General features: G+C 40.1%; 5 protein-coding genes across 7 annotated transcripts; 3 read left to right on the top strand and 2 right to left on the bottom strand.

Moving 5' to 3' along the window:
* The first annotated feature begins 471 nt into the window (after positions 1-471).
* LOC133841457 (uncharacterized) lies at positions 472-6,770 on the top strand. The gene is made up of 3 exons (XM_062273967.1): positions 472-625; positions 3,399-3,537; positions 5,690-6,770. Exons 2-3 carry the CDS (start codon positions 3,399-3,401, stop codon positions 6,250-6,252), a joined length of 702 nt encoding a protein of 233 aa, XP_062129951.1. The 5' UTR covers positions 472-625; the 3' UTR covers positions 6,253-6,770.
* Positions 6,232-8,649, bottom strand: LOC133841444 (U2 small nuclear ribonucleoprotein auxiliary factor 35 kDa subunit-related protein 2). 3 transcript variants are annotated; one of them, XM_062273936.1, is made up of 5 exons: positions 8,536-8,649; positions 7,680-8,477; positions 7,434-7,537; positions 7,149-7,305; positions 6,232-7,092 (listed from the first exon to the last, which is right to left on the bottom strand). In XM_062273936.1, exons 1-5 carry the CDS (start codon positions 8,547-8,549, stop codon positions 6,774-6,776), a joined length of 1,392 nt encoding a protein of 463 aa, XP_062129920.1. In that variant the 5' UTR covers positions 8,550-8,649; the 3' UTR covers positions 6,232-6,773. The 3 variants fall into 3 exon arrangements, with proteins under 3 accessions (XP_062129920.1, XP_062129930.1, XP_062129938.1); XM_062273946.1 differs by lacking the exon at positions 6,232-7,092 and having other exon boundaries at positions 7,149-7,276; positions 7,402-7,537; XM_062273954.1 differs by lacking the exon at positions 6,232-7,092 and having other exon boundaries at positions 7,149-7,268; positions 7,402-7,537.
* A 247-nt stretch (positions 8,650-8,896) lies between these two features.
* On the top strand, positions 8,897-10,038 carry LOC133850401 (uncharacterized). Its single transcript, XM_062286490.1, has 3 exons — positions 8,897-9,312; positions 9,372-9,758; positions 9,824-10,038. Exons 1-3 carry the CDS (start codon positions 9,061-9,063, stop codon positions 9,917-9,919), a joined length of 735 nt encoding a protein of 244 aa, XP_062142474.1. The 5' UTR covers positions 8,897-9,060; the 3' UTR covers positions 9,920-10,038.
* A 566-nt stretch (positions 10,039-10,604) lies between these two features.
* On the top strand, positions 10,605-11,759 carry LOC133836709 (uncharacterized). Its single transcript, XM_062267304.1, has 3 exons — positions 10,605-11,061; positions 11,120-11,509; positions 11,570-11,759. Exons 1-3 carry the CDS (start codon positions 10,804-10,806, stop codon positions 11,663-11,665), a joined length of 744 nt encoding a protein of 247 aa, XP_062123288.1. The 5' UTR covers positions 10,605-10,803; the 3' UTR covers positions 11,666-11,759.
* Positions 11,659-12,915, bottom strand: LOC133836691 (DNA-directed RNA polymerases I and III subunit RPAC1). The gene is made up of 2 exons (XM_062267283.1): positions 12,656-12,915; positions 11,659-12,597 (listed from the first exon to the last, which is right to left on the bottom strand). The coding sequence occupies exons 1-2, from the start codon at positions 12,790-12,792 to the stop codon at positions 11,733-11,735; spliced, it is 1,002 nt and encodes a 333-aa protein (XP_062123267.1). The 5' UTR covers positions 12,793-12,915; the 3' UTR covers positions 11,659-11,732.
* Positions 12,916-12,981: the final 66 nt, after the last annotated feature.

The raw sequence follows: 12,981 nt of genomic DNA, 5'->3' as shown, positions 1-12,981 counted from the left end.
TAGTGTTTATTATTATGGTTATTGCTATGGTAAGCAGAACTCTTTTAATTGAAAAATTTCCTCTTTGTTCACTGGGATGCGCCATTTTGAAAACTGTATGTTTAGTTTTTTGGTCATAATAATGTTGCACATCATTTCCAACTACTAACTGACTTATGATATGCGAGATGCGAATCAATGCGCGCGAAAGAGAGAGCAACACAGTGAGCAAGATACAGAGAGAGAGACAGAGAGAGAGAGGGAGTCGAAGTCAAGTCGAGCTTAACAAGCGAGCAAAGAGCGCGCGAGAGCTTAAGCTTTGACACAGTGCAAATGCTCAGACTTGGAAATTTGACTCGCGCTCTCTGTCTCTCTCTGTGTGTGTGTCTCTGTCTCCCCCACTCTCTGTGTGAGGGTCTCTCTTTATATTTAATATTGGGGAGTGGCAGCCGCCCATTTGGGCAATTGGAACGTATAAAAGCCGGCACAACAGCAGCGCAGAGCATTCGTTGCTATTCACATTTACGTCTGGTCTCGTCTCGTCTGGTTTTGTCTCCGACGCAACATCGGAGTCTGAGTTGGACCACAGGGGAACGAAACAGTTTGTGAAGTTATCGTTATCGTAATATACACACATATAGCAAAGGTAAGACGCGCTCAAGGATATTCGTACTCTTCCTCTTTCTCTCTCTCTCTCTCTATCACTCTCTGTGTGTGTTTTTGTGTTTTTACTCGTGTTGTTCAACTATCGAAGGACTTACAAAAACAGAACAAAATGTGACTAAATGTGATTCAAAATCAAATATATAAAAAAGTGCTCTGTGTGCTGCTCCTTGCTGCAAGGATATGCTGACAATTTTGGATTTAATGCGGATTTATCCAAAGCAAGAACAATTTCAAACGTATTTCGTGTCAAACAGTTACAGTTTCGTTAAAGTGTGCTCGCTTTGTGCAAGTTCGTTGCCTAAGTCTTTCGTTTATTGTTACAATTTTCCTCAATAGAATTCGTGTGTCGATTTCAAAACTCAACTTTTGTTGTTCAAACATTGTTTTGTGATCAAGACAAGTTCTTTTCGGAATGCTGACTTTACAGTTAAAGTTCGTTGACTGAAGCTATTGAGACGCTTTTCCTAATCTTTAAATCCTCATCTTCAGCATTTTTTGTAAACCACTAAAAACCGAAGCTATAAATACAACTCAAAACATTGTTAAACGGAAAACTTTGCGCAACTTGAAACAGCAACATAAAACTTCCACACACAAAATGTTCATACATAAATTATGGAAACAAAGCGAAGAAATCACGACTAGAAAATACTTCGTAAAAAACAATTTTTATGAAATTACTTCATTTTTTCTGAAATTTCATAAAATTTTTGCTTCAATTAACTATGAAATTTATAATATTGTGGCTTGAATTAATTCAACAAATTATAATTCAAATTTAATGAAATTATTGCTTCAATTAGTTGGAGAATTCCCACGTTTAATTGAAGAATTTGAAATGCGAGTTTAGTAAAGTTGTTGCCTTAATTAATTGGGAAACTACAAATATGAATTTAAAGTACAAAGGCCAATTTTTATATTAATAAATCAAAGATTGAAAGCGTCGAATATAAAAAATTATTTAATAGATTTTAAAACTTTCCGATAGATATTTAAACTTCCACATATCAGAAAAAAAGTAATATCGATACTAGATCTATACATCTCACTCTCTTTCGGTATTAACTCTATTGTTAATGGTGATCCATAAAAACAGCTAGTTTATAGGGCAACAACTGTCTTTGGCTGATCGCTAACAATTACACAAAAGCCATTATGCTCTTTTTGTCAATGTGGCCGCAGGCTATGGAAAACAAAAGACATAACATAAATGTATGTCGTCTTGGGTATGCATAAATATATGAATTGGCCAGCCAAAGTCACAAAAGGGCGCATAAATAAAGGTCCAAATACGGTATGTTTGTACATACTTATGCATATTGTATACATGACTCGTTATAATGAAATGCATCATCAGTTTGGTCGACTGATTGATATTGATTAACATTCATGAGCCGACGAAACAACAAATAACTATAAACGGCAAACAAAAAAAAAAAAAAACCAAAATATAGCGCCGATGGACAAATTACAAAACGCAACTTTAAATAACAACAAAACGCACACGCTTACGAGTTTCCTAAGACAGGCGTGAGCTGATTTGAACTTTTCACTTTAAACACACACACAAGACAAAAATGTCGAGTCGAAAAACGAATTAATAATCGAATCGATAGCGCAACTTTTGAAATCAAATCAAATCAAATTTTCATTATGCACGAAATTGTTTTCAATTTCCAAATACAGCTTGCTGATAAGCTTTAACTTTAGCTACAGTTTCAGCTTTAAACATTTGCCCAGCGGCAAAATTGACGCTGCAACCATTAGGCGATCCATTAATGATTTATGTTGCCAAATCCAATTCCAAAAGCTGAAGACACCGCGTCTGTCTGTTGTTGTTTGGTGGGGGCAACTCAACTCATGAATACGTTGGCGATAAAGATCAACCGCAGCAATGAAATCAAATTAACATGCGAAATTTCAAATTTATATGTTCCCTCTCCATCTCCTTCTGGCTTCTCCTTTTCCCTCTTCTCCGCCATCTCTCAATCTATTCAAACTGAAGCAAGCACCATCAGACATTGAGCTTTGATTGATGGCATTGCATTAGCATCGACTTCGACTTCGAATTTGTATTCGTATTCGAATTTGACTTAATATCTAGTATATTCACAAGGAAGAAGCGTCGCTTTGTTTTTTTTTTTCGTTTGGCGGGGGCATTAATCGATATGCTAAAGACGTAGAAGGTTCTAGCCAGGCGAAACGCAAAGACACTAAAGCGAAAAAGTCAATAAAACCAGTTAAGGTCAGGCTGGCTGGTTGGTTGGCTGGCTGGCTGGCTGGCCAACTCGTTGGCGTGTCTCTTGTGTAATCAACATGTTTGCAGCAGATGCTAAATGAATTTTTATTTATGAATAATGTGGCGATGCCTCTGCCTCTGGCTCTGGCTCTGCCTCTGTCGCTGCCGAAGCCGATGATGCTGATGCTGATCACGTTGCCGACGCTAAGCTACAATAAAAATAAAGTTTCAAGTGTCGACGATGTCGTTGTTATTGTCGTCAGTGAGGCAGTGTGTCAGTGGCCGCTGCTGTGCTGCTTGAAACGCTTCGGGCAACCGGTTGGCTTGCCAGCGAAGCATCCTTGACATAAAAACCACGCGCGCCAAGTTACATCTTCGATAAATACACACAAATACACACACACACACACATTATCAACCTGACACGCATTACGCATACGCACTGTGTTGTCGCGTATATTATAATTACATTTTCTAATTTAACGCTCTTGTTTCCTATTTTCTTTATTGACAGATGAAAGTCACTTTGGCATTAGCGACTTTCTGCCTGGTGGCCGCCTGTGCCGATGCCCAAAAGGGCAGAACCACAACAACCACAGCGACCAAGCCGGGCCGCTTCCTCTCACTGCCCGTGCCCGCCAAGTGCGCCAGCCGTAAGTATACAAACTTATTTATTCTATAAATAAAATACTTTAACCTTAATGGGCCTGAGACCGGTCGCGGTGTGCGACAAAAAGTAAAAGTGTGAAACGTTAGGAGAATAACAAATAGTGCGCATCCAACGATTTGCCAAGTTTGCACTTGAAATCGTTTGGCAATGCTACGTGGTACGTGTGGGTGTTACCCCAATAAAAAGCAAACACACACAATACAAATAGATTTATTCAATTGCGATGATTGTACTTTTGTTTAATGAATGTAGAGGCAGGTCGGGTGACGTGATCACTTGCATTTCTCACCTACACACTTTCTTCGCTTGCTAGAGCAATCAGTTTTTGTCTGTCTTGCTGCACTTGACAGCGCTGCCACTCATCTAGTTCGCACCTATGGACTACCTTTGGTAGCACTGGGTAGCGTTGCCACCTCGTTGCATTCATAAGTAGCCAATTATAAAACAGCCAGCAACTGCACGTCATCGCTGCTGCAGCGCGATTGCGAAATTTAAAAAAACTCAAACAATAGCGTCATCACTGCATATCCGGTACATTAATGAACACATTGCAGCTAATACTAATTAGGCATTCACATACACACATGCATGCTGCACATATACAGAGTACATCCCGTTTGAATAGAAAATGCAAGTTAACTTTTTTCTGTATATTTTTTTTTGGGCAACGTCGCAACGTGACGGCTCATAATAAAGTTGCATAGCCAGTTTGAAGTCGCTATTTTACTGTTGCTATTTGCTGTGGCTTAGATCTTTCATCTTTTAGAAATTTCCAGTTATACAACAAGCACAACTTTTAGTTAAATAAACTAATTATCTATTCAAACTTAATTACCGGCTCTCTATAGACGCGACTCGTCGTCTTGTTGTTAATAACAACTTTCAGGCATGCAAACTGCTATTCGCCTGCTTATTAATTTCCATTTAAACAACACAAAAAAAAAACGATTTTCTAAAGCCCAAGCCTGAGATTCTTGCTGCCTAAGCAGCTTATTAAACGATATTTATCTGCCGGCTAGTTTGGAAATGATGCAATTGCAAGGCAATCTATAGATATTTGTAGTTTTCGCAATTTGCAGCCAGGAAAACTTGACGAAAGAAAGTGAGGTTAATGCGCGCGCTAATGTGACGCCCAGAGATTTTTTTATTGCCTTGACCCGCAAAGTGAGGAAATTGCCGCAGCAGACGACAACAGACAGCATCGGCAAAAAATAATAATAATGTGCAAACAATGGCAAATAAGGTCATTATGTTAGACTTAAGCTGATTTGACGTGAAGTGAGACATGAAGGCGGCAACAGTGAGCCAGAGGAGGGTGGGGAGTGATGAACGAATGAACAGGCAAAGGCAATTGCAAAAGTGACGGCGGCAAAAATACAGCAGCCAACAAGCAGCAACATCGAAACTGACATGGCAGCTTTAAAGCGGCTTAAAGCGCGCCTAATGACGCGTGCCGCCGCCAAAGAGGCGTGGCACAGGCGGGCGTGTTAAGACAAAAAATACAAAATACAAAAATCACTGGCGAAACAGCAGCGCACAGTAATGTGGAAACGAAAACAGAAACGAATAAACATAATGCTTCATAGTCCAAAGTAGCTAATCAAATGGACGCTGCACGGCAGCTGGAGCTGCTGCTGCTGTTGCTGTTGCAGCGAGGCAACGATGTGAAACTAGTTACGTAGTAGGGGGAGGCGGAGAAGGAGGAGGTGATGCTGCTGCTGGGGTGTTAGGAGCTGCAAAGCTGTTGCAGTGCACTACAAAGAGAGGCTGGGGGAATATTCCATTGTTGGCTTTACCGACTTGACATTTTTTGTTGTTTGGCAAACGGAAAACCTTTTGACACACAGACAAAGGAAAGCAGAAGACGGTAGGGCAACGATAAAGACTGCTGCTGACGAAGTGAAGAGAGCTCAGCTCAGCTTAGCACGGCAGTCAAAAAAAAAAATTAAAAAATAAAGCTGCATAAATTGCTGCAGAGATTGCGCAACGCAAAACTGTGGGGGAAGTTGTGTAAGCATCCGTGGCATGTTTTGCCAATCATGAGGCAAGCAAAACATCAGCCATCGCATTGAACTCAATGTTAGCACACCTACAACAACGTTGACTGACCCATCAATCTCTTTCGACTCTTACAGGCCCCAAGGAGTTCTCCTACCGCGGCAAAAACATGTTCCTAAGCACCCATGTGCCCGCTCTGGCCAACAGGAAAGTCGATTGGTTGGATGGCCGTAATCTGTGCCGCGAATACTGCATGGATCTGGTCGCCCTGGAGACCCAAGAGAAGAACAACCTTATCTTCCGTGTGATCCAACAGAACGATGTGCCCTACATCTGGACCGCTGGTCGCATTTGCGATTTCGCTGGCTGCGAGAACCGTCCCGATTTGGAGCCCAAGAACGTTTACGGTTGGTTCTGGTCCGCAACTCGCGAGAAGATCCAGGCCACCAACCGCATTCCACAGGGATGGGGCTACAACCCATGGTCGCAAACCGGTCACAAGAAGCGTCCACAGCCCGACAATGCCGAGTACGACATCAACCAGACCAAGGAACAGTGTCTGTCGGTGTTGAACAACGTGTACAACGATGGCATCGCATGGCACGACGTTGCCTGCTACCACGAGAAGCCTGTCATCTGTGAGGATAACGAGGAGCTGCTCCGCTATGTGGCTGCCACAAATCCCGGCATTCGTCTATAAGTTGTTTCCGGCAGCTAATCAAGCTGAAAGCTTCGTATTGTTTGTGTAATTTTAAATCAAAAAAAAAAAAACTACTTATTATAATACTCCCTGAATGAGTTTTTTGTATAATTTTTTGTTTAAATTGTGTGTGTACGACGAATGCAAGACAAATAGACTTTAGAATTTATATAATTTCACACACCGATCTTACCACCTATATACACATCTTTCCATGCACATCAGGCACACACTCTCCACTTGGGAGAGGAATGTCCTCACTTGCAAAATTTCAAAATTCACACAAAACTATCCTTTCGAAACTGCCAATTTTACACGTCGAATTGTATTTATATTTATGTAAATAATATAAAAACAAATCTTAAAATTGTTAAGTATTTAGTATTCACTGGAATTCTCACTTTACTCTCTAACTCTTTACACGGAAATCTCTTCAGCACCAATTTCTATTGCCGCCCAAAACAAAGAGATTCAATAAAAATGTTGTAAAAATCCATCAAAATGAAAAAAAACAAAAATATTTAAACCGTACCTTGATTTATTTTACGATTATATTTATGACGGCGTGAAGCATGACGATGTCGACCTGGTGAACGGGAGGGACTTCTATCAAGTTTATGGCTTTTTGATTTATGGGAGCTACTTCGATTATTACTTCGCGCTTGATAATCTCGACTGGAATATGATTTTTGACCATTATTCTTGTCATCTTCTCTGGATCTAGAGCGACGTTCGCTACTCCGATGTGATCTATTCATTTTTGATTTAGAATTTGTTAGCTCCAACTCGGGACTCTCTGACCAACGCCAGTTACGAGATTCCTTCTCATCATCATTCCAGCTGTAATAAGAACTTTAAATAAATGTAGATACACTTATGCAAATAAAACTGCTTACCTAGGTGCTCTGGATCTGGGCGTATTACTATGGGATCGCACACTGCTTGGAGTGATATGTGTCTCCAAGTTGACATTGAAGACATTGTTGGGATTGCGAAATAAGTGGAGATACCCACAGCTGTAACCCTTAGGACATTTGCGTGTTAAGGACAAACCTTAAAGAAGCAACAAGTTTGATAGAGCATAATCTAAAGAACTATGATATATAGCATTAAATATAAAGTCTAATTTTTGTGTTTGGCAAAGGATACTGGATACAGCTCTTTAAAAGCGGTTCACGTACCGCAAATAGCGCCACGCCAAGCGTTCAAATTGGAGAATTCAACATTAAGCCGCCTGGAGGCATAGTAACGACTCTGCAGATTGACAAATGCGCGCAATGCAAAGCTAAAAAAAAGGTACATGAAATATTTAATTAGGTTGAATTGCATCTTCGCCTAGGGCAACAAATGTCTTAAGCTGTGCTGATTCAATTTACAGACTCATAGGCCTTATTCATCATAAATAATATGTAGATTGGTTTTCTTACCGCTCCTGAGCGTACTCGACAAAAACATTGCCCCGAAGATGGGGTAGTGTATTGCGCACAGCACGAAAATTGACAATTTTGCCAAACTTTTCCAGTTCCCCAACAACGTCCTTGAAAAACTCATCGTAGTCGACACGCAAGTCATGATCTGTTAACTCCAAGTGCTCATCAGACTTGGCATACTCAGTTTTTGTGTCTGCAACTTGCAGCAATGGATGTATAAAGAAGTGGCGAATCAAAATGATTTTTGATAGCATCGGACGACGGTGATTAAAGGTGCACGCCTGACCAAAGCGACAGCAATTAGTACGCGTAAAGAATTCGCATAAACGCTCCTCGGGATGCGTTTCAACCACACGTCGTAATTCAGAGGGAGGAGTGTGCTGCTCTGCGTTATCCATATATTCCTGCATGCGTTGCATCATTGCTTCGAACTCCGCAGCTGCCTCAGTGGCCAGTCTTTCTCGCTCTTCTCGCCGCCGATGCTGCTCATGCTGCAATGCAGCCAACTCTTCGGATTGACGGGCTCGCAAGCGTTCGGCTTCCATCTCTTGCTGGCGCAGCTGAGCCGAGTCTAAGTGGAACTGACGTTGTGCGAGTGCCTCGCGACGCAACCACGCTATTTCCTCATCCTGCTGTAAGCGTTCGTCTGCTAGTCGTTGGAATTCTTCCAGTTCCATTTGCTGCTTTAGCCATTGCTGATACTCGGGATCTCCTTCTTGTTGTTTTTCATTCTCACGTGCATATTTCTGTCGACGGCGCTTTCTTTGCTCTTTCTTTAACAACTTTCGCCAAGCACTACATTGGATTAATTATTTACAAAAACATATAGAACCCAAATATATTGCAAACTTACCGCTCACCCGGCATTTTAGTATAGTCAGTGGAAACACCCTGTGCGCTGAGTGTGACCAAGCTTCACGTAACAGCTTAATATTCTCATTTGCTATTATATTTTTATATATATTTAATGTAATAGCCTGTTAACACATTAACAATGTATATTTAACACATACACCAACTTACCATTTGATATTTGTAAGCTATATTAAATTTACTTTAAACGTGGTCAAACATGTCCAAAACATTTTTTAACTTGTACTGTAATTAACATTTTAGTTTGCTGTTATATTCAGCTGTTAATCAGCAGTGTCAGCGACCTTCGACTTTACGTCAAGCCTAAGGTATATCTGGTATTTTAAGAAATCTTTGCTTCTCATTTGTGATTATTGCCGTGTTGCCATTAGGTGACGCACTTCAACATCTGGTCTATTTTATAAGTAAATACTAGAAGAATTACCAAATAAAATACACATTAAGCCGTAATCTTGGCGCTAGTTCAAATCAAAAATAAATAATTAACGCCATCACCATAAACAAAATGAACAGCCATCTGTCCCCAACACAAGCTGTGACTACTGTCAAAGTGCGCAGACTGTACCATCAGAAATATCGTGAAGAATGGGAACGATTTCCATCTTTCGCACCTTGGCTTTGTCGAGGCGACGACGGCTATTCGGCCCACTGTAAAATATGCGGTGCGAATGTTCTAGCGCGTCTCGCATCCATTAAGCAACACAACAATGCCGTGAAGCATCAGAAGGCAATGCAATCTTATAATCCGGGCCTAAAGGTAAGCAAAGCTGCCACCTGCAAAGTCTAAACTGACAATCGTACGGTTTTCAAATGTAGATTGTAAACATGAAGACAGAGAATTTGAAGAACGAGTCCTCGAAACCTGTGCCGCAGAAGGCTGTTGTTGTCAAGCCGAAACCAAAAATTAAACGCATCAAAATGGAAAAGATTGATCCTACTTCACCTGTTCCTCCTCCAGAAATGGATGTGGAGCTAGACAATTGTTCTAATGATTCAATACTGGAGGATTTATTGGGCAACGAGGATGACATCGAGCCAGAGTATTTGCATTCGGTGGGCGAGCAGGTGATCAATATAAAACCTGAGACAATTCATGAGTTTAAAATGGACGAAACTAACGAAGAAAGTTTCGAGGACGACAACATCATCAGCGAATTTGATTTGTTTGGGAAGAGTCTTTCTCTACAACTCAATCACATGGAGGTAAGTTGAAGTTGTGTGTTTTTCCCAATTTTGATATTTATTTAAAAACTACCTTTGAATTGCAGCTTGAGGATGCATTACTTTGTCAGGAGCGACTTCAAGTTGTGTTGACAGAATTTCGACTCAAGATTTTAAAGCGTAAAGCAAAACGCAGTTTTTAATTTGTATTTAAGTCCAGCATATATTGTACATACATTAATGTATGTATTTTGTTAAAACGCTAATTATATGAAATCAGTAATAAAATATATTAGAACTTTTGTTTGAAATTAATTAAAGTTGTTTGCGAACTTTTTGTATATAATTAAATTCACATATGTATGTATTTATGTCTCATTTGCTTATGTTCTTCAAGTGTGACCAAATAGGGGAAATATTTCCATATGAAGTTAACAGCTGTTATCACAACAGCTATATATGTATTTTATAACATGGTATTTATTCAATAATTTTGTCAGATGTGCAATAATTGAAATACAAATTAAGAAAACAAAAGTACAAATTATTAGTGATCTTTATAAGAATTTATTGCATTTCCTTAGCTTTCTGTTATCTATTGGCTTTTGTGGACCTAGTGTGACCAATCCAATTACAGTATGTACGTTACAGTCTGCCGTTAACATAACATACATATTATTGTTTTATTCTACAATTTTGCCATACACTAGCAACAATAATATAACCTGATTAGGAAATATACTTTATCTTTTTTGGTATGACGCTTTACCTTATGCATTTCAATGTAACTATTGTTGCTGTGAAAGCAGCTGTAAAGTCAGTGACCTTCGCTTTTACAGCTTGATTTTCTGGTATATTTTAGGAAATTTTATATCTGTTCACTTTCATGTTATTATTGACGCGTTGGCTGTCGAGCAGGGTCGCACTGCAATTTTCGTGGTCTATTTTTTCTCAAACATATGTGTATGTAAATACTAAAAATAATTACCAAATAAAATACGCGAAACACAGTAAATTTGGCGCTCAAAATAATTCAAAGAAAACACCAAATAAATAATTAAAAGTTCAACTTAAAAAAAAAACAATAATGTTGTCAGTCGGTTCACAAGACATAGCACCCAAGCAAACGATGGCTCCCAACAAAGTGCGCAGACTGTACCATCAGAAATATCGTGAAGATTGGGAACGATTTCCATCGTTCGCACCTTGGCTTTGTCGGGGCGACGACGGTTATTCGGCCCACTGTAAAATATGCGATGCGAATGTTTTAGCGCGTCTTGCATCCATTAAACAACACAACAATGCCGTTAAGCATCAGAAGGCAATGAAATCCTACATACCAGGGGTAAAATTCAATGAAACTACAAATGTCCCAAAAACTAAATTTCGAAACTCTTAATTAGGTTCCCACCATGAGACAGCAAATTATGGCCAGAGTCGAGGCCAAACCAATTCCTCCAAAATTTTTTGCAGCAAAGCAGAAACCAAAGGTGAAGCGGATCAAGGTAGAAAAGATTGAGCCCCCGGAGCCGCCAATCGAGCAAGATGCGTGCTCCAACGATTCCATACTAGAAGATTTGTTGGGGAACGAGGAGGGCTTCGAGCAGGAGTACGAGATAACCGAAGAGGTGATTGAGCACGATCACGAACACGAACAAAACATAAAACAAGAGATGTTGATGCCGGAATATAAAATGGACGAGACGAATGATGAAATTATAATGGATGACAACATCATCAGCGAATTTGATCTATTTGGCAACAGTGTTTCATTGCAACTCAATCACATGGATGTAAGTTACATGTTTTCACTTTAAAATCAATCCAGCAAGTTAACATTACTCTTTTTGTAGTTGGAAGATGCGCTGCTCTGCCAGGAACGTTTACAAGTGGTATTAACAGAATTTCGTCTCAAGATTCTGAAGCGTAAAGCAAAACTCAGTTTTTAATTAGAATGCTAATCGGTTATTTCTCTTATTACTAATAATGTTCACAAATATAACTAACTTTTGCGGCTCATTCTGCCTCAATTTCATCAATAAATGCACGACATTTCTTTTTCAACACCTTAACAGCTTCCAGGAATATCACCTCAGGCTTCAGAGCACCTACAGATTCTACATTAAAGATGTAGTGATCCCGCACACGCGCCATAGTGACAGCATCAGACAAATGCGGATAGCGAAAGACATTCCGACTGCAGCTGTCGTAGCGCGCATCTTTCACATATGCACAATCGTTTTCATCTATGCCAATCACTCCGGGCGAGAAACAGTTTTGCAACAAATAGGCGTCCTTGCCAGAGACCTCGCGGTTAAGCGTGATTTGCGGCAATAGTCGATAGTAAGCGGTGGCCACAGGCGAAAACTTGGCATGATCCTTACCGATGCCCTTCACAGCAATTAAACGCAAATCCAGTTCATGTCCAGGTCGCAATTGTGCAATTAAAATGTCATCGTGTATACAGCTCACACTGCTCTCGCTGTAGATTTGACCCTGCTTGCCTTTAGGCAGCCACTTCAGATGACCCGAATACACCTTGTGATTCTTGTAGATATCATCAAAGTTCGACTGATCTTTGGTGGCGTCCTTACGACGCGTGCACTTTACTTTCAGTTCGTATTCCAACGTATCTTGTTCTGTGCCCTGTTCAGTGCTTTCTTCGGTGCGATAGGCAAAGAGTCGTGGATCCGCCTTGAGCGGCAACAATCCCATACGATGTGCCAGCACTTCGTCTTGTATAATCGAGGTGTTGTTATAGATATAGACCTTTTCAATCGCCATGCTGGGCACCTCACTTAGCATCAAGCGCCGAAAAGCATTGGCAATGGCTGGATAAACACCAATTAAATCAAATTCCAAGCCTTGCTCCTCATCATTCCTACAAGAAATACATATATTAATTAATTTGTAATTGACAAAATGCACCAGAAACTCACCTGACAATCACCACTTGCAGTTTGCTCTTGAAAGCGCTCATGTTAAAGACTTCATCGGCCAGACCATAATCTTGTGGATCTTGCTTTAGTCTGTACTCTTCCAAATAGAGCAGTGGCTGTTTTGTGTTACCTGGCATTGTTATACACTTACAATCCAGCAATAATATAAACTAATTAAATATAAATAACGACTCGCTCGGCACGTGGTGGTGTCAAAACAATTCGAGATGCTCGCCGCCAATTAGATGTGGACAAACATCGATAGCAGTATCGAGTGATATATCGCCAATAGAATTATCAAATATACTGTATTTATAGTATTTATA

Source organism: Drosophila sulfurigaster, chromosome 2L (assembly GCF_023558435.1).
Source record: "Drosophila sulfurigaster albostrigata strain 15112-1811.04 chromosome 2L, ASM2355843v2, whole genome shotgun sequence".
Lineage (NCBI taxonomy): Eukaryota > Metazoa > Arthropoda > Insecta > Diptera > Drosophilidae > Drosophila > Drosophila sulfurigaster.
The sequence above is the reverse complement of the archived record's forward strand: the minus strand, read 5'-3'. Positions and strand labels throughout refer to the sequence as shown.

Excerpts from the sequence above, each read along its gene's own strand:
- LOC133841457 (XM_062273967.1), top strand. The coding sequence starts at position 3,399 with ATGAAAGTCACTTTGGCATTAGCGACTTTCTGCCTGGTGGCCGCCTGT. Across the intron at positions 3,538-5,689 it reads GCCCGCCAAGTGCGCCAGCC|GCCCCAAGGAGTTCTCCTAC; the intron begins GTAAGTATACAA and ends CGACTCTTACAG.
- LOC133836709 (XM_062267304.1), top strand. The coding sequence starts at position 10,804 with ATGTTGTCAGTCGGTTCACAAGACATAGCACCCAAGCAAACGATGGCT. Across the intron at positions 11,062-11,119 it reads TGAAATCCTACATACCAGGG|GTTCCCACCATGAGACAGCA; the intron begins GTAAAATTCAAT and ends ACTCTTAATTAG. Across the intron at positions 11,510-11,569 it reads TGCAACTCAATCACATGGAT|TTGGAAGATGCGCTGCTCTG; the intron begins GTAAGTTACATG and ends CTCTTTTTGTAG.
- LOC133836691 (XM_062267283.1), bottom strand. The coding sequence starts at position 12,792 with ATGCCAGGTAACACAAAACAGCCACTGCTCTATTTGGAAGAGTACAGA. Across the intron at positions 12,598-12,655 it reads CTGCAAGTGGTGATTGTCAG|GAATGATGAGGAGCAAGGCT; the intron begins GTGAGTTTCTGG and ends TATTTCTTGTAG.
- LOC133841444 (XM_062273936.1), bottom strand. Across the intron at positions 7,538-7,679 it reads GTCGAGTACGCTCAGGAGCG|CTTTGCATTGCGCGCATTTG; the intron begins GTAAGAAAACCA and ends CCTTTTTTTTAG. Across the intron at positions 7,093-7,148 it reads CCCAGATCCAGAGCACCTAG|CTGGAATGATGATGAGAAGG; the intron begins GTAAGCAGTTTT and ends TTCTTATTACAG.
- LOC133850401 (XM_062286490.1), top strand. The coding sequence starts at position 9,061 with ATGAACAGCCATCTGTCCCCAACACAAGCTGTGACTACTGTCAAAGTG. Across the intron at positions 9,313-9,371 it reads CTTATAATCCGGGCCTAAAG|ATTGTAAACATGAAGACAGA; the intron begins GTAAGCAAAGCT and ends TTTCAAATGTAG. Across the intron at positions 9,759-9,823 it reads TACAACTCAATCACATGGAG|CTTGAGGATGCATTACTTTG; the intron begins GTAAGTTGAAGT and ends TTTGAATTGCAG.